Below are 19,189 nucleotides of genomic sequence, written 5' to 3' on the forward strand. Positions count from 1 at the left end.
GCCAACTGTCAAAGCTTACAGACAGTATGAAAACAGATCATGTATGGAGTAATATTTCTCCTAAATACTCCACCAGACCCAGTGGTTTGCGGCTCAGGGACTTCCTGAAGCAGAGATGCTGTCTGTCTGTAACAGCCTAGACACTTTTCTTCCTGGTATTTCTTCAATAGGTTCTTGAACCCAAACATTTTAGTACTCAGTGTCCTGTGGAAATCAGCTCCTCGGTCTATGTGTAAATTGTCCCTGTCTTTCTGATCCTGGCACTTTCTAGGCCACTTTCTTTCCTTTTCAGTCTTTGCCCACTCTCCATGCCAAGTTTGTAATGAACCTCTGAGACAGAGAGTGAGCAAGCCCCACTCACTACTTAACTTCTGGTCTCCTTTGGAAAATGCTCTGATGTTTTATCCCAGGGGAGCCAGTAAGTATGTGACCAATTTTTATCCCAGTACACTCATACACATAAGCATCATCTTTGAAAGTTCCCTCCCAGCAGCATTTCTGTATTGCAAAAGGTACAGGATTACTCCTGTAAAAACAAATGATCATCATCAGCTCAACTGCATCCTAATCTGCACAATTTTTGATCTGTTATGAGTCACTGGAGGAGCTTATCTGCACTGCTGCTGTCTGGTGACATTGCACAGGATGCAGGAAAATGGTGATTCCTCAGTGTATTACCCTGACCTCAGCTTTGCACCCCATTTATGCCTGTTTGTGCTCTTACTGCTCCAGGCCACTCATGTCAAAGGTGAGGTGTGGCTCAGTCCAGAGGGCACAGACACAGAGAAGGGACGTGACCCTCCTCCAGCTCAGGGACCTGGTTTAAGCACAGCTCTGCACGTCACTGCACTGGTACAGTGGAGAGGAAACTCTCCTGAAGGAGAGGCAAGAATAAGTGGTTAGGGGCAAGGAGCCAGAGGAATTTCTTTAATTGGCTTTTTCCCTGCATCCAGCACATTCTGAGCACTGTCAGCAGAGGGGCAGAGCTGGAGATGGTTAGCAGCTCTCAGGCCTGCAATGCTCTGACTGGACAGACATTTACAGATTTCTCCACAAATCCCCCCAACACTCTCATGAATACCCTCTCTCTGTTCTGACTGATTTATAAGCATGATTGCATCTTGATCTAGAAAATACTGAATGAATTGTCTTTAACCCCTTCAGAAGAGGAAACTACTGTATTTCAAAAAGCTTGGCTTGTTGGTACAGCTCCATGTCATCCTTCCTCACCTCCTGGTAGTTTAGCTGAGCCTTTGGTCACACTCTCTGGCTTCCCATTGCTCCTGTGCAGCTGGGAGAGGCTCCCAGGCACAGATATCCTATGGTACCACCAAAACCAGTTTTACCAGGGATACCATGTAAGCTGTCAGTCCTACAGATATAGGGAGCAGAGCCCAGCAGTTTGCTCTGCTCACTTGGGCTTTTAGCTTTTGTTTTTTTTTAATGGTTTGGGTTGGAAGGAACCTTACAGCCCATCCAGTTCTTCCCCCTGCCATGGGCAGGAACAACTTCCACTATCCCAGGCTGCTCCAAGCCCCATCCAACCTGGCCTTGGACATTTCCAGGGACAGGGCAGCCACAGCTTCTCTGGGCAACCTGTGCCAGGGCCTGCCCACCCTCACAGGAAAGAATTTCTTCCTAATATCTAACCTATTTGTTTCTCTGCATTGAGCAATCCTGTGAAGTCAACCATTTCTTCTTGTCAGAGGACAAAAATGTCTTTCACACAAAGCAAACAAACAAATAAGACTGAGTAGAATCCATTAATAGGTTACTGAATAGGACTTAGTTGCCCTGAGGCTCCCAGAAGCTGTGTTGCTTTACTGGGTTTTCCCATTGCTTGCAGTGCACTTGGAAGAATTCCCTGCATCCTGAGTGCAAAGCAGGTACCATGGATACCCCCAAATTTAGGATAATACACTCACATCTGCTCACATAACGAATTGAATGGACTTGCTTTACAGACCTGAACATTTGATCTGTGGCTCAGCTTGGGTGTGGGAGATACCAAAGTAGCTACAAGCACCTCTCCCTCCTAGCACCAGGTTTTGGAGTGCTGCATGTACCTCAGACGCTGGTTGGAAATAGATCTGGATAAGACACACTGGCAGTTACGGATAAGCAGGAAGCGGCAGCCAAGACTGGATGTCAGGAGAGGCCAGGAGGGGATGTCATAAAAACCCTGTGCTGCTTGGAGTGCTTTCATCCACGGGAATTCTTCAGGAGTTGGCTCATGAAGAGCTGCAGCTGTCCCGTGCTGCTGGCAAGAGCAGCGTGGCCACGTGAAGTGTCCAGGCGATGGCCGGTGGGGAATTCCGTGGCTCTTCCTAACGGGACAGAGGAGGCTTTCAGCAGACACTACTGAGCTTCATTTGGCACCTTACAAAGAGAAAACTTGAAAATCTGCCCCTACTGCTCTGTCCTGCTTCCACGCTGCTCTGCTGTGCTGGCTGGAAAAGGATGATAAGTCAGGGCTCTGCACAGCCTGGGAGCTGTAGGGAACCACTCTGCAAACAGTTTTTGCTCCAAGAAAAGCCTGGCGTGCTGTATGCAGCCATTGTGCCACAGACCCCGGGGTCTCCACCAGCCAGATTTTCTAACTGCAGATTCCAAGTCATTCCTCTCACATTAAAAAGTTTTTGCCCCACAGGGAGGGGAACTTTAATCTTCTCAAACAGATCTGCTTTTACAGGAGGCTATTTTAGGCATTGATTCTGTAACAGTGAAGTTATTGGACAAATGAAGAACATGGCATATGCTGTCGCTTGGAGCAATTTGCATTCCTCAGGTGCTAAAAGCTTTAAATACTTCCTTTGGGCATGAAATAGATCTGCTGCCAAAGAAGCCAGCATCCTGAGAGTGCCTGTCCCACAGCCTCCCACAGGGGAAATGTCTGCAGAGCTGAACTAGTCTGACCCCAGGAAATCCTCCCCACAGCTCTGCTTATTGCTCAGTTTCTCCTTTAAGTTTCATAATTTGCTGAAAGATCAGTCTGATGTTTGGTTATCTTCCTTTTCACGCACTTTCCTGGTCTTCCTCTTTTATATTATTACCACATTAAAGCTGGGATGTGAACCATGCAAGTCAGGAAGTCCGAGATGCTCTTTCAAAGACACTCAGTCAACATTGTTAATCATTTTTAAATGATTGTTTTCTTTGCTAATACACAAACAGCTCGTTTCAGACTGGAGCTAAACACATCTGTGCAGCCAGCAGGTAACCTCCCTCCAGGGATTCCTCACTCTTGTGAGATTATTTTTATCTATTTTAACTAAAGCATCACACAGAGATCTCTAGTATCAATACCTTTAAGATTTATTCATGTTTCCTTCCCCCCCTTTTTTTTACACCATTACAGTAGCAGTGCTATCATGCTTTACAATGATTTAAGGGCTTTTCAGTGCATTCTTGAAGTTGCTTTGGGTTCCAAAGTGTATCAGCTGCTTTTTCATGGTCAAAAAGAATTAATATTGTGTAACACATTCTGTGTTTGCTCCACTCATGGTTTGTTTGGGTATTTTTTTACACCTTCTTATTAAACTGGAATAGTAACATTTGGAAATTCTGGGCTCTGTTCATGGTTTACAGGAATGTCAGAGTTCTTCCTCTGGCCTGCTCACATTTGAACATGACTCCATGCTATTCTGGTGCCTATTTCTGCCTTCATAAGAACCTTTAGCTACTCATACTCCTGGCTGCACCTCCAAAACTGTCAATGTCCCCTAAAATTATAGTCAGTAATTTATCCTGCTCACTTTCAAATTCACAAAAGGGGTAGACAGTGAATGCCTATTCTCTGCATCACTGGATCCTAGCTGGTGCTATCCTGGTATAAATATTTTATTACAAAAATGGGAATAAATCCACTTGGATTCATCAGACTTTTTCTCATACCCTTCCTGCAAACACTTGTTTATGAGTCAATGGCCCCAGCTTCATGTCCCCAGAATGTTGTGAGGAAAAATTGTATTTTGCCCCCATTTTTACCATATGCTCCATCTGGATAAAAGCTGAAGCCAAGAATTTCTTCTGCAGGCCAGATACTTGTTATTTGGGGAACTGAGGGAGTAATTAATGTAGCTCTCTGTAAAGCCAGCTTGTGACCATGCATGTTCATTGGAATGCACGCTCATGCCTTTTTGGAGTAGAACCACTAAATAATTTGGGTTGGAAGAAACCTTAAAGAGCACTCAGTTCCACCTCCTAAAATGGGCAGGGACAGTCTTCTTTATTCCAGGTCCTGTCTAACCTGGCCTTGGATCACTTCCAGGGATGGGGCAGCCACAGCTTTTCTGGGCACCCTGACAGGGCCTCTTCACCCTCATAAGGAAAGGATTTCTTCCTAATATCCCCTCAGTCAGATTGAAGCCATTCTCCCTTTTCCTGTCACTCCAGGCCCTTATCCAGTCTCTCTGCAGCTCTCTTGAAAGCCCTTTAGCCACTGGAAGAACTCTGAGGTCTCCACACGCCTTCTCTAATCCAGGCCGAACACCCCCAACTCTCTCAGCCTTTGTATTGATGAATTAACGATTAACATGAAAAATCGAGGAGTGGATGCTGAAACCAGCGAAAGTTTTACAGAGGGTCTGTGCTCCAGAACGCAACACCCACGAGGAGACATCCCTGAGGAAGAAGAACTCATAAACCGGACTGGGCTCTTCCCCCTCACGGCCGCGCCTCTGCCCCGCCCCGGCCCGCCCCTCACGGCAGCTGCGGGGCTTCCGCGGGGCCGCCGCAAGGGCTGCGCGCGCCCCGCCCGCGGCGGGAACGGGCCCGGCAGGTGCGTGAGGGGGAGCCCGGGAACGGCCGGGAATGGCCGGGGAATGGCCACGACTCGCCGGGAATGGCCGGGGAATGGCCACGACTCGCCGGGAATGGCCGGGGCGGGCGGAGGAGGGAGCTCGGGTTCCCGGGGCTCGGCCGCGGCCACGGCAGCGCCCGAACGGGCCCGGGCGGCCTTGCCCAGCACTGCCGGGCGCGCCCCCCGCTGCAGCCCCAGGTTCCGCTCCAAATCACGAATGTCCTCAACCAAAATGTAATTCTGCTGAGAAGGCTTTGTTTTGTTGTTATTTTTGTTTTTCGTCATTGGTTGATGTTGCCTTGTTTTTTCTTTGCAAAAGGATGAGTTAGGTTTCATCCCAAAAAAGCTGAAGATGCCCGGTAGGGAGTAGGAGCGAGGAATTGAATTGCCAGGAGATAAAGGCAATAAGATCCCTACCACTTAGTAAGGTGAATAAAAGCATCCCTTTCGGCTTATTTTTGCAGTATTAGGATTGCACGTGCTGTCGGAATCTGTCTGTGGAGACATTGACTATATTTATGGTTATACTAGCTCATGCCTGCACTCATTTTTCCGTGTGGTTTTCTTTTTTTTTTTCCTGCTTCTCACACTGTTTTCCAGAAAACTATACATTATTATCTTATTTCTGGTTACTAATAGGGTAGACTAGACAGGAAAGGCAGGGAGACATCATTCATGCTGAGAAGTCACTGAAGGATCTGCCTTAAAATGTCTGTTTAAGAGGTTATGGAACAAAAAAGACAGGAATAACTGGCAGGAATAAGTTGCTAAACTGGCAGAAACAGGCAGGAATAAACTACCAAACCAGATGCAGCCCCCAAGGACAGTGTTGCTAGTGATGGTTTCAGCAGCAAACATGTCACTAATTTTTAAAGGGGAAATCCGAGGACTGCAGTCCTGGAAGTTTGACCACCACCAAGTGAATTAATAGCAAATGTAGCAAAGTAGGATTATTGGAGAGCTGCATAAGTATCTAGAGGGGAAAATCAATGTGGCTTATAAGTCATGCCTTAAAAAAATGCTGGGATTTTCTGCAGGTCTAAATAAGCATGTTGAGGTCTGGCTCACAGTCTGTACTCAGATTTCAGGAAGGTTTTTAACAGGAGCCCTTTACCTGGACATAATAAGGGAGTTCCCCTGTCATAAACACACAGTTGTTGCAGAGATAGCAAAGAGGATGTGAGTAAATGGGCAGCTCTCCTGGTGCCTGGAGGTCACCGTTGGGGTGCTGCAGGGATGGTTTGTGGATGACATGGAAAATCAGTGTTTCCAGCTGGCTTTGCCTTGTTGAAGGTGGCAAAGAGGGCTGAGGGTGGTGAAGTGCAGGTGTAAAATGATTCGTATGGGTGGGGAGCAGTGCAAATTCCCCACACAAAATGAGGCAGTTTTTGGAGCAGTAATGACTGATTCTGTGAAGTTTTCTTTCTTGGTCAAGTCTCCCTTTGGCTGGTGCTACAGAGGTTCAGGGAAGATTGTGCCTGGATCAGAAGGTTCCAGTCCAGAGACATGGAGGATGTGGGGAGGAAACCTGGATGTTTATTCTGTTCTTCCCCAGGCTCCTGCACTTGACCTGGGCTGGAGAGCAGGATCCAGGGCGGGGTATCCTTGCATCTGTTCCCACATCAAATCTGTACAACTGGGAATTGCTGTGAGGAATTGTCTCTCCAGAACTGGCAGTGGTTTATGTACTCTTCATTATTCTGTCAGAAAAAATTGATGTACCTGAGGAAGGTTGTGCAGGTACCTGAACCTGAGAGCCAAAAGTACAAATGCAAATGGGATATTTTTTTTTCTATTCATGAAAACTCATTAAATACCTAAGGAAATGCCTGCAAATGCAGTCTTGTTAGAAGGATTAAAGAATCCTCTGTAGACTTTGTTGTGCCTTGAGTACAGGGTGTATCTGCTGCTCAGCTGGGTTTTGCACAGATTTGCAGTGTGTCTCCAACTCTGGCTTGCAGGCTTCTGAACCACTTGCCTGAGATTAGCCCAGCAGCACTTGTGCTGATTCTGCTCTTGATCATCTTTTTCTGACTTCCATACCCTTTTTTTTTTTTGTATGTTTTTTACCAGATGTGTATAACAACTTGTAGTTCATTTGGTTACAACAGGATTAGTAAAAAGTGATTAAACCCATGGCTCATTATTTGAGGCCCAGGAGTAGGATTTGTTTATTGTACAAGCAGGAAAATGTAGACAGAAATGAAGAGCTGCAGAATTTGTGTGTGGATTTGCAGAAGAGGTTGAGCCTCTTGCTTCCCAAATGCACAGGGTATGTGTTGCCTTTTACAGTGGGATTTTTCTTGTGATTTGTATTTACAAGCAACATCCTTTCCAGACAGTGTAGATAGGCTTTGAGACACAGAGCTTTGTGTTTCAGATCTTGCTATGAGCAAGCAGCAGCACAGAGCATTAGGAATGTGGGTTTTTTTCTGGGTTTCTCAGCTGGTGTTGCAGCCCCTCACTCTGCACTCCTGTTTCTGTGCTGACCCATTTCTCCTGGCTGCAATTTCCTGCTGCTGTTTCTATTGGAGGTGCTGGGATGTGTCAAGGACCAGCCCCCAGCAGTGAAGTTACAGTGCCCTGAGGCTGCTGCTGTGAATGTCAGTGAGAGCACTTGCAGCTTTGGGAATGATTTAATTGGAAGTGCAGTAGGTGCCAGGCAGCTCAGATCCTGTTTCTGATGTCACATTCCATGAGAGCACAAATTACCAAACGAGTTAATGCTCCACTCGAGTCAGCCATGTTTGCAGCATGTCTTTATGTGTGGCTGATGAGCTGGAAGCTCCAGTTAATACTGTCAGAGAAGTCTGGAGGTATTGTCTTCAGTGGGACGTACTGCCTTGAGTGTTTCAGAGGGTCAGTCTGAAATGCTGAAGTGTTCTCCTCTGCCCCTTCTTCCTGCAGCTCTTTCTCCTGGACAGGACTCACTTGCCCAGGCCACCAGGCAGTTCTGTCTGAGGCAGGCTGCTGAGTTCTGACAAAGTTTTTAAGAATTCTTGCCAGCTAAAAGCCACAGTTCAGAGCAGAGTACCTGGCATGCAGCTGTGGCAAGTCTCTGACACCACTGAATTATTGCAATAAAGAATTAGATGTTCAGAAAAAAATGAAACCATCCTCCCTCTCTGCCAGTCATGCCAATGTGATTTGATTTTTTTTCCTACCTATTTTTATATGTTTGTGTCTGGATTCTTCTGAAGTGAAACATAACACTGCTGGGGAATTGGCACTGGTGATTCAGATTGTAGCAATGCTGAATTTCACTGTAGTGAAAATAAACTGTTGCTAGTGGAACTTCATTGTGAGAATCATCTTCATCACATCAAGATAAAGATTCCTTTTGATGTTGAAAGTTTTTGTAGTAATATTTTTAAATGCTGATGATCTGGTGAAAAATGAGTGGCAACAGTTATGGGTGTACTTGTTTGCAGGTTCAGCTATAGGATTCTATTTCCATTTCTAAATCTCTCTGATGTTGGATCCTTACATCTACATGGAGTCCAGTTTAGAATTGGTGTCTTTGCATTCTCTTGTAAAAGTCCTTTTTTTGAAGCTGACACTTCCCAAATTTAGTGCCAATGGGGCATTTTAAAAGTTTGGTTCCAGCTTTCTGTGTATTCAGTGTAGGAAAAGAGTATTCCCCACTGAATAACAAAGGCTTGAGAGCATGTCCAGCCCTGCCCACCTGGGAGATGGGATTTTACTGGCCCAACAGAAAACTGCAAATTATTCTGGAGTTGATCTAATGGTGAACTCTTAGTATCAGATCTCCAGAATCTCTTGGCCTGTTTCAAAGCACTTTATCCAGTGAATAAATGTTTGTACCTGTTCAGCAGGTGTGAGGACTGCAGCACTGGAAAGGGAACACCAGCTCTGTGGAGCTCACATGGAAGTGGTGACAGACCAGCAGAACAATTGCACAGTTGTGATGTAGCTGCCCCAGGTCCATGCTGTTGGCTGGAGCAGTAGGTTGAATCTTTCTGGTAAGTTGAATCATTTTGGGGAGATTCTAACACACTTCTACAGCACAATAATCAAGTTTGTGACTGAATAGGGCATCTCTGAATTTCCTGTGGAGGTTTAGATTCTGATCCAGTTACATTACCTTTGAAAATGATTGATACACAGCTTCTGTGGGCTTTCTGAGGCAGCACAGTTTTTGAAGTGCTTTTTTTCTGGTTTTTCTGTCTGCTTAAAAGATTTTTTTTAGCTTTAAGTAAAAAGTACAAAGTAATGGTTCATCTTTGCTGTTGCTTTCTGAATTTTCTAACCTAACAGCAAACTTATTTCCAGTGCTTAGTGGAGCAGAGTTGCTTTTATCTGCAGTCCTTAAAGATGAATACTCAAACTGCTGGTTTCTGTTTGCTCATCAGTGGAGCCCAATATTTGCCCAGCCTGGTGCAAACACAGCTAAATCTGTCACCTGCTGCTGCAGTTTGCATAGGTTGTCCATGTAGTCATAGCTTTCAGATTCATTGTTGTGCAGAGATGTGTAAAAACAGAACTTTGTGGAAATGAGTTGCTTTTAAATAAGCTTTATAATCCTAATGATACTTTTATCCATTTTCTAGAACTATGCCAAGAAAAAGAAAGCTGTTGGCTCAGTTAAGTGCTCTTCAGAACACCAGCAGCTTCCCTCAGGTCAATGCTGTGGAGCAGCTGAACACTACACCTGGAGCAGATCCTTCTCCAAAAAGCAGCAAATATTTTGTGATAGAGAAAAGAAATTCTCCTCAGCTGCAAGAAGATTTTTTCAACCAGCCCTGTGTTAGTCTGGCCAAGTCCTTTCTGGGACAGGTAAGGCACGAGCACTGAGATTCTTGCACTGGATTATGTGCTAGCTGATAACTTAGCGTGAAAGGATGAAATTCTTTTTTTGCCATTTGACTCCCAGGCTTGGCTATTTTAGGAATACAGCTCTCATTCCTTCTCTTGCTAAGTGCAGTGGAATTTAAAGACCAGTAGCTGAATCTATTCTAGATGAAGTCAGAGGAGTAATTTTTCAGATTTAGTCTGTCACATTTTTAATTGAGGTTTTTTTGGTGGAGTTTTCCTTCCTTTTTTCTGTTCACTAAAATGTGCTTAGCTGCTTGTGGCTTGAAGGCTGTTTCAGGCCCATTATCTTCATTTCAGCAATTGCTTTACTTGTTTTTGTTTCTTGCTTAGCCCAGTGGAAAGCAATGCTCTGCAGTCAGCAACATCTTCTTTGCCTCCATTTTACTGTCTTGTTATGCTAAGGATTGCACAGCCCCACAGTTCAGCTCTTTTCACTCCAAATATTTCTATTCCTATCTTTTGTTTCTGAGTTTCCAGGTCATTACCTGTTTCCAGGTCATTACCATGCAAGGACTTCTCCCTTAGCCCATTGCATAAACTTTGAGGAGTCTTTGGACCTTGCTGAAAGCCTTTGGAAATCAGAGTGGTGGAGATTGACTCTTCTGCTTTGTGAGTCCTTCAGAAAACTCTGGCTGTTTCCAGAGGAGGGAGTTCCCTTAGTGTTTTCCCTATAAAAAGTTCCAGTCCTGGAGCTGCTAAACTCAACTGCAAAATGTGTGTTCATTTTCACTGCTATGCTCTTATCTTCTCCGAGTCTTTTTTATACCTTTATTGTCTGCAGGGTGAGCAGACTCTCTGGGTTCTCATGGCTGTAGATAACTCCAGGAATTTGTTCCACAAACTGTTGGTTTTGGCCTGTTTTGCTGCATCCAGCCTTTTTTTTATTTTCTAAGGATATCTTGCTTGTGAGTGACGCCTTTGCTCTGCCTTTTAGCCCTGCTGGGTTTCTTTCTGGCCTGCCTTCACCTCTTTGTGATACTCCACATGTGTTGCTATCTTTGCAGACATCCTGCTAGAGGCTTGCCTTTCAGGCCTTAACCTTTGGCTGCCTCTAAAGTCCTTCCCAACAAGCTCCCTCACTTTACATAGTTTCCTCTTTGTGCTGCTGGGCAGGACTCTGCTGGATTATTTTTGGACTTAAATGCTTGTGAAAAGACACTGAACTTTATCCTTCATGGTCATGATACTGAGTTGTTTTTCAGGAATAAGTCTTTGGAAAAGGCTTTGCTCCAGATCTGAGAACTGAGTCTTCTCATGAGGTTCCTGATTCCTCACTCTGCACAACATTTGATGGTGTCTAAGGAGACATTGCACATGTCCTGCTCTATCTGAGGATGCCTGAAATCCCCCATTACTGATACATTTTTGTTGTCTTATTGACTCCATCACCCTCCTGCATTCACTTTCTTTGGGCAGATGATTTTTGAGTCCTAATTCTGTATTTTTCCTATTTAGGCCTAGTATTCCAAACCACGTGATTTCTATCTTAAGTTTACATTTTCATTAAAGTATAACCCCCAGTTTCCCATGACCCAGCCTATTCTCTTATAAAGATAATTTAGTTTTCTTCATTACTTTCATTCTACCAAATTTTGGAGGCACCTGGTGTATTAATCTTGCTTATCTTCATGATGCCTGAGTTCTTGGAAACAAAATAGGTACATGCAGTGAATGGCCTTTCAGAGGGAACTGCCATAACATCAAGATACATCCTCAATGAAAAAAAATAACCTTTATGAAATGGCTTACTGTGAGGTGTTGGGAATTACCACCATTTTTAAACTTTTTTATTCAACTGAATACTTGGTGTGTCTGAAGACAGGGAAATGCCTGGATGCTTTTAAACCCATAATCTAACCATAGTGTTCCTCATGGAACACTACTGAGGGAGAAATGTGGCCACATTGGTCTGGTTTTGGGGTGTTGCCAGGCACTTGCTGAACACCAGTGTTTTTTTTTTTTTTTCATAAAAAATAATAAACATACTATTTTCAACAATTTGACAAGTGCTGTAGGGAAACTGTGGTATACTGGAGCTGCAGCTTTGGAAACCAACTCCTGGAGCATCCATTATGGATCAGATCAATATCTGCATTAACAACCCAGCACAAACATCTGTTAGGAATTAAGCTTTGTTTTGTGAAGGTCACTTTTGAACAGCTGCATAATTAAAGTATTATAATTAAACTGATTGGGTGCCCAAACAAGACTGAGCTGCAGCATTTCATACATGTTAAGTAAAGCACAAAGTTTAGAAATCAGGTCAAACCACAAATTCCTTTGTACAAAGTTTAGTGGTTGTTTTATTTTTAAAGAGAATCTTTTGACTGTCATGTTTTGTTTCCCCTGCATCTGCTTTGTTTTATTTAAGGAGGTACCAGCAGCAAGAACACACTGTAATAACAAAGATCTGTTGTTGTCTGCCTGAAGCCAATTCCCATCTCTCCTGCACTGCCCTTCTCTGTGGTGCACAAAATACTGAAGTAGCATTGATGCCCTCTCTAGAGCTGATTATCTCTGTGATTTGGGACTGGGACTTGTTTGAACCATCTCTAGGGAGGGAAACTGTCTAATCATAGCAGTTGTTTAATTGTGCCACTGTCATATTTCTTCTGAGCTAAGGATTATACAGTCATGATGCTTCAAGGTTGATATCAGCAGTGATTTTTGCCTTAAATCTGATGGATTGGAGTTACAGAAAATAACCACAAAAGCATGGGCTTTAGTATATGTAGGGTCATAAATTGGTTCTGTTTCATATTGCCTCATCTAGACACTCCAGGCTTTTGTGGGGTGAGGGGCAGGTGGGAACTCCTTGTACTGGGAGAAGCTGAAAAAGTTGGTGTTAGCTTATAGACTGCTCACTGGAGAGGGTTTAGTTCCATCAGGTCCTTTCTTTCCAACTTCTCTGTTTCCACAGCTCTTGCTGTGGTTATTTTGTACTGAGGGCTGGTAACTGATGCACTCTGACCTCTCTTGCAGATTTTAGTTCGCAAACTTCCTGATGGCAGAGAGCTCTGGGGCAGGATTGTTGAAACAGAAGCTTATCTGGGTGGGGAAGATGAAGCTTCCCACTCCAAAGGCGGGAAGCAAACACAACGGAACGCGGCAATGTTCATGAAACCAGGAACTCTGTACGTGTACCAGATCTATGGGATTTATTTCTGCATCAATGTTTCCAGCCAAGGTAAGCTGAGGCTGAAAGAGATGGAATGCCAGCAGCATGGGGCTGACATTTTAAGCTACAGTTGTGCTGCAAGTCACTTGTGAGCTCTCTGTGGGTTCTCTGATTTGCTGTCACCATCCTCCCTTGGGACCTGGGCTTTGCCACTGGGGACAGGCAGCACAGCAGGCAGGGCCCATCTCCAGCTGCCCCATTTGTCCCAGCTGGGAGCTGTGGGAGCTGTTCAGGCACACCAAGATTGAGAAATGAGGGAGAATCTGGATAGGGTGGAGCTTTCAGTTTCAATGACTGCTGCCTCAGTCATATGATTCAGTGAACCTTGTTCCTCAAAAGTGGTGATGTAGAGAAAAATTCAGTCATTTATGACAGTCTTAATCTTGGTGTCTGTTGCCATGGCAGGAAGCTCCTCTGTCTCCTGCCTTTATCTTCAGAGGCTGAATGAAGTGTTGGGGAAAACAAAAAGTCTGAGATGTCCTAAGCTTAAGCAAGGAGTCAGTAGAAGCATTTTAGCTGTCCAGCTGTATCTAAAAGCCAAAAAAACCCACTCAAATCAAAATACCCAGACTGTTACAGAATCTTCAATCTTCTTTTATTATTCTCAAGAAAAAATAATCAAGCTCTAATTAAATTATTCTGTAATTTACTGAAACTGTCCTTCACATTTCAAGACTCTTAAGAAGCATTACTGAAAACTTTCTTTTTTTTCCTGTCCTGTAAGAATGACAGTTTTGCCTTGCAATAATCTCTTGTTTAATTAGACACCTTTAAATGGCAGCATTTCCTAGGTAACTACTCACTCTGTTAGGAAAAATCTCAAGCCCAATTTACTTCTTTATCATTAAAATAGTGAAAAAGGTCAAAAAGCTTGTGTATTCCTAAGTGGAGAGCAAATGTAAGTGTGACCATGAATGCTCAGGTTGTGGCCTTTGGACACAAGCCAAGCAGAAAAACAGTGCCAAGTTAAAGTGTGGGGGAAGAGCCTGAGTGTGCAACTGAGGGTCTGAGGCTGCTGGATGAACACATGTGAACTTCATTACAGTGGCTCTGCCACATCTGTTCAGATTATGAAAGCACATGGTTCATTTGTCAGGATGGGATTCTTGGTGATCAAAATATTAAGAGTCATACTTTTTAAAACAATATATGTTTCGCCTTTGAATTCTATAAAGATTTTTTTGAAATCTTACACACTTGGGGAAATTTTTCCTTATATACCTGTTTTTAGATTTGTAGCAGAGCAGTTAAAGGGCTCCCTGTGGTGATTTGCACTTTTTGTTACAAACTCCCTACAAATTCATTGCATTTTTTGTTACAAACTCCCTCCCCATCCTGTCCCACAGCAGTGACACCAGGCAGAGCTGTCACTGCCAGCTCTGTCAGAGCCCTGCAGTCAGTGCCATGGCTGTGCACCACTGATGCAGCTACACAAACTGGAGCTGCCCCTTCTGTGCATTTGCCCACGTGCAGAAGTGTTGAAAGAGAGAATTTGGGGAGGAATCACACCCAAGATGTTTTTCTCCAGTTGTTTATTGTGCTGTGGTTTAGTCTGAGGGAAGGATTGAGGGAGTCATCTTCATGGTGCCGCCTGGGTAGAGAGCAAAAGCATTTCATTCTCTGGATATGGGGTTTTCAAAACTTTGGTTTGACTGTGGCTGTGAAAACACACAAAGAAACCCTGGCAAAAAAACCCAGAAACATCTTTTGTGGCATAGCTTGGTCCTTCTTCATAGCACACTCTGTAGGCAAAGAGCTCCAAGAGACAAGTATATCCTCTGAAGCAGTGGAGCTCTGACTCTTTAGGGATCACTTGTTTTGATACACAACCTCACAGCCTCTGACTCCAGGTGGAATAAACCTTCCCTGTTTATTGGTTTCTGCTGAGGTTCAGGCTCCAGTATCATTCAGGGATGGGAAGATTGTGTCACCCACAGCCCTGTGGTCATAAAACCATAATGAGATGAAGGGGGGGAATCCTGTATTCTTTGTCAGTGAGGAAGGGGAAATCTTCATGCACAACACTGAGATAAAGCTTCATCATGGGGAATTTTACTGTGAGAGATCCTCCCATCACTTAGTGAAATACTACAACTGCCTGAAGCCACAGCAGGCATCACTACATTTGGGGAAATCATGGGTGGTAGAGGAGAAGAGCTTATAGAAAACATATAGCCAGAATCTTTTACTGTGCAGGAACCCTGCAGTATATCCTGAGCTGCACAATAATCTCAGTGCTAGGAGCTTTCCCCAGAGTCAAGAGATGTGGGGCTTCCCTTGCCTCAGGAAGAGGATAAATGCCAGTCATGCCTCTCTTTGAGTTAGCTGTGAGCTGTTTCTCTGGAATTTGCCAAGCTCTGTATTTTGCTGCCAGATCTGAAAGAACAGCTTGTAAAATCAAGAGCCTGGTGATGCTCAGCCCAGGGTCACACTGCAGGGACTTCTCCCTGACTTTCAGCTCCTAGACTAGGATTTTGGAGGAAGTATCGGGGAGCACTGAGGTGGGTGGGTGAATGGAGGAGAAAATTCTCTTCTCTCCAGTGGCCAAGAGCTGTTTCCAAGCCTGGGAGCTGGAGCTGTGGGGGTGTGGGACTCCACTGTCATGTTATGAATTCTGCTGCTCAGGGAGAGAATTGGCCTCTGCAGTGTTGTTAGATCCCAGCTTTTAGCCCTGAATGCTGCTCATTGTATGGAGTGACTCTTAACGAGAGAGATGAATACTCAGCATCCCCAGCTGGCCCTGCTGCTGCTGCTGTGTGCACATTGGGCAGATGCTGAACTCAGGTGACCCTTGAGAGTGAACTGCTGCAGGCTGGGAGGGGGAAGAAGCCAGGCTGAAGCACTCTGGAGTTGACTCAGCCACTTTTTGGGAATTGAAATTAAATTTCTAATGTGGAGGTTTGCTCAGGGGGAACCAGAGGCATGAGGGGAAGAAGGCTCATCATGGTAACCCTGCACTCATGTCCTGCCTGCTGTCTCCACCTCTTCCCAAGGCTGTTCTCTGGGCAGAGTGGGGTGTGTGTTGCACACAGCTAGAAAGAACCTGGAAACTTCCAGCTGGAAATGCAGAAAGAGCAGCCAGAGACAGAAGTTGCCAGTACCCCCTGGGTGGGCTGTGCTGCTCTGGGAGCACCTGCAGATTTCCACGTGCTCATCTCTCTTCATGTGAACTCCCAAGGACTCGGTTCAATTCAAGTGTGACCACAGTTTCCAGTTGCAGTTGAGATGGGTGAAAGCAAGCAGTGTAATGAGAGATTGCTCAGAATCCTGCAAGTTGTTCCTGGCAAGGGAGGCAGCAACATGATGGGAAGGATGTTTCTTTGTGCATTGATAAAAAGCAGAATTAGGACATGGAACATGTTCTTAAAAATCTGAAATGACCTTTGAGCTCTAAATCACTGTTAGGCCAGGGAAGCAGCTTTTGGCTGCCAGATTAGCATCAAACCCCCTCCTTGGAGAAGGGAGTGCCTGGGAACAGATTGCTGACAGCTGTTGGAATCCAGGCTGCTGACTTCACCAAGCTGTAGTCAGGGCAGCAGGGGTTCTGAGATGGTTCAGGGCAGCAGGCACACCTCAGAGAGCCAGGAACCAGGACCTCACTGGGGGCCCAGAGGGGTAATGTAGTGTGGGATTTGTACAAAAAATGAGAGAGATTCTATTTTGGGAAATCACAGGTCCTTGGGGATGTGCCAGTGCCTACACAAAAAGCCTTTGCCAGGCATGAGCATGGCTCCAGATGTTTGAGGCTGGAGGGGGAGAGGGGACTCTGGGGAGCAGCACTGTGCAGATGCTGGTGGGAGGAAAGCTGTGGGTGGCCAGCACAGAGGGAGCTGTGTGGGGCTGCACCAGGCCCTGTGCCAGTGCTCTCCTCACCCACTCAGGGGCAGGAGGAGACCTGGGCCCTGCACAGGCCACCAGGGAAACGTTTCTGTCACACTTAGGCTGGAGATCCTTGTCTGACAGGGAATGTCTTATCAGAGCTGCATCTTTGCTTTGCTGTCACCTGGCTGCAACAGCTGGGAGGGCAGGGGACCCAAGGCTTCTGACAGGGTGGCAAATCACATTTGAGAAAAGAACTTCTCAGTTTTGTTCAGTTTTTGTCATAGAAAGGTCTCCTCTGCTAAGGGCTGCTCCCAGGGCTGTGCATCCCACAGCCCTATCCTGCCCCAGGTCCCTGCCCTGTGAGAGCTTCTGTGTCAGAGTGTTCAGTGTTCAGATCACACTGCTGGAGCTGTGCAGTGACCCAAGGCCGTGCTCATCCCAGCTCTTACATCTCCAGAGGGATTTGGATTGGTACCAGCCCTGGCTCCCTCAGCAGTGACTGCTCCCAGTGCCTGCAGCTCCTTCCCAGGTTTCTGTTTGTGCTGCCTCTTTCTCTGGCAGCATCCACACTCATTCCTCCTTCCCTTTGTTAGCTGGAGTTCTTGTAATCAGAGTTTATTAGAAATCCACTGGGTTTGGGAGCAGAGCTTTGGATACCTCTGCCAAAACTGAACCAGATGTATATTTATTCCTGAACATTGTGCTGACATAAGAAAAAGTTCTTGCCCTCTGGCAAGCCTTGGAGCAGCAGCCAGACTTAGCAACATCAGGTGGAGCTGGGAAGAGCAAGTCGGCACTGCAGAGTGAAGGGCACAGAGTACAGGACACTTGGAGGAGGAAGGGAGTGCCCTTGGAGCAAAGGACAGGCCCGTGGCTGGGAGCACCAGGCCATTCCCTCTTCCATCAGGCTGAGAGCTGAAGTGCTGCTGGCAGTGGGCTGAAAGGTGACCTTCCCAAAAACCATTCCATACTAACCCCAGCTCTTGTTGTGCACAGGAGAAGGGGCTGCGGTGCTGCTGCGTTCCCTGGAGCCCCTGCAGGGCCTGGAGGCCATGAGGGAGCTGCGCTCGGCCTCCAGGAAAGCCCCCAGCAGGCTGCTCAAGGACTGGCAGCTCTGCAATGGGCCCTCCAAGCTCTGCCAGGCCTTTGGCATCGACAAGGCCTTTGACCAAAGGGACCTGACTCAGGATGATGCCATCTGGATGGTGCCAGGACAGGACCCGCCGGGGGAGCAGGACGTGGTGGCCACCACCAGGATTGGCATTGGCAACAGGGGAGAGTGGGCACAGAAACCACTCAGGTTTTATTTACGGGGAAACAGATTTGTGAGTGTTGTAGACAAGAAAGTAGAGAGAGAGATGGCAGCAAGGGGACATTCCCCTGACAGCTGACGAGTCTTGCAAGTGACCAGGGACCAGGACTTGAGCTGTGCTCTGTACAATGGCCTCAAGCTGCATCATGGCACATAGAGGGGCTTGGGGGCTTTTTAACAATAAATGTATTTTGTCACAATGAATGGGGCATGGTGGAGCTTTATTTGTAGGAGACTGGCATGGGCCTCCCAGCCAAAATGAGGCTGGTTTTGGACACTTTGGACACTGAAGGCCACTTTCTCCCTTGTCAACAGACCCAGGCTTAATTTGGGTTGGTGAGAGGAGAAGGGTCACAGCTCTGGGCTGCTCCCATCACTTCAGCCCCCAGCAGAGGCCAGGGCTTGGCTGCTGCAGGGAAATAGTTTAAAAATTGGGTGGCAGCAGAGCAGACTGAAAGGATGGGAGCTGGGAGAGAAGGATGTAAAGGAGGAACTTACTGCTGTCTGCAGCTACCCCAGGGGAGGGGATGGAGAAGACAGCCAGGCTGCTCTCAGACAGGATGAGAGGCAACAGGCCACCAGCTGGAAAACAGGAAGTTCTCATTAGCTCTGTGGAAAAAATGTTCCCCATGAGGGTGGTCAGACACTGGAACAGGGGCCCAGAGAAGCTGTGGGCCATTCACACCTCCACAAACAGGCTCCTGAGTGCCCTGAGCTAACACCTTTCCTCTGAGCAGAGACCCCTTCCAGCCTCTACCTCTCTCTAATGTCCAGCTTGGAGAACAAGAATGGGTTTTTGTTCATTTTCCAGCTGCTTTTGAAACCAGTTCAGAACCTATCACTGTGTGAACCCCCACACAGAGGAAGCACTGGTGCAGCAGCCTGGCTTGAGGTACAGAGAGGAAAAACCTCCAGGACTCAGGGCAGGACCCACAGCACTGCAGCCACACTGGGTGAATGACAGGGACACACCCCCCACCTCCACCCCCACCTTAAGGTTCACATACAATAAAAAAAGTTCAAGTTTATTTTTAAATACTCTTGTCCCCATCCCATGAAAGAATTGGGTTCAGCCCCTTCTGGGCAGCCTTTTTTCTGCCTGCAGTAGCTCACCTTGATGCTCAGGTGCTGGGGCTGGTTTAGACAGGGCCGACAGTGGTGTTGACCTGATTTTTAAATCAGATTGGGTTTTTTGCTCTTCCCTACCATCCCTGTTGCAGCTGCAGGGCCAGACTCACTG

The 19,189-nt window shown here is 46.1% G+C and overlaps 1 protein-coding gene across 1 annotated transcript; it reads left to right on the forward strand.

The window, feature by feature from the left end:
* The first annotated feature begins 4,735 nt into the window (after positions 1-4,735).
* MPG (N-methylpurine DNA glycosylase) lies at positions 4,736-18,153 on the forward strand. Its single transcript, XM_059484095.1, has 5 exons — positions 4,736-4,780; positions 8,638-8,784; positions 9,373-9,598; positions 12,620-12,824; positions 17,634-18,153. Exons 3-5 carry the CDS (start codon positions 9,377-9,379, stop codon positions 18,026-18,028), a joined length of 822 nt encoding a protein of 273 aa, XP_059340078.1. The 5' UTR covers positions 4,736-4,780; positions 8,638-8,784; positions 9,373-9,376; the 3' UTR covers positions 18,029-18,153.
* The last annotated feature ends 1,036 nt before the right edge of the window (positions 18,154-19,189 follow it).

This window comes from Ammospiza nelsoni, chromosome 17, assembly GCF_027579445.1.
Source record: "Ammospiza nelsoni isolate bAmmNel1 chromosome 17, bAmmNel1.pri, whole genome shotgun sequence".
Taxonomy (NCBI): Eukaryota; Metazoa; Chordata; class Aves; order Passeriformes; family Passerellidae; genus Ammospiza; species Ammospiza nelsoni.

Bases quoted from the DNA above. Each gene is read 5' to 3' on its own strand.
- MPG (XM_059484095.1), top strand. From the start codon at position 9,377: ATGCCAAGAAAAAGAAAGCTGTTGGCTCAGTTAAGTGCTCTTCAGAAC. The intron at 9,599-12,619 runs GTAAGGCACGAG...CCTCTCTTGCAG, and splicing joins CCAAGTCCTTTCTGGGACAG to ATTTTAGTTCGCAAACTTCC. The intron at 12,825-17,633 runs GTAAGCTGAGGC...TGTTGTGCACAG, and splicing joins CATCAATGTTTCCAGCCAAG to GAGAAGGGGCTGCGGTGCTG.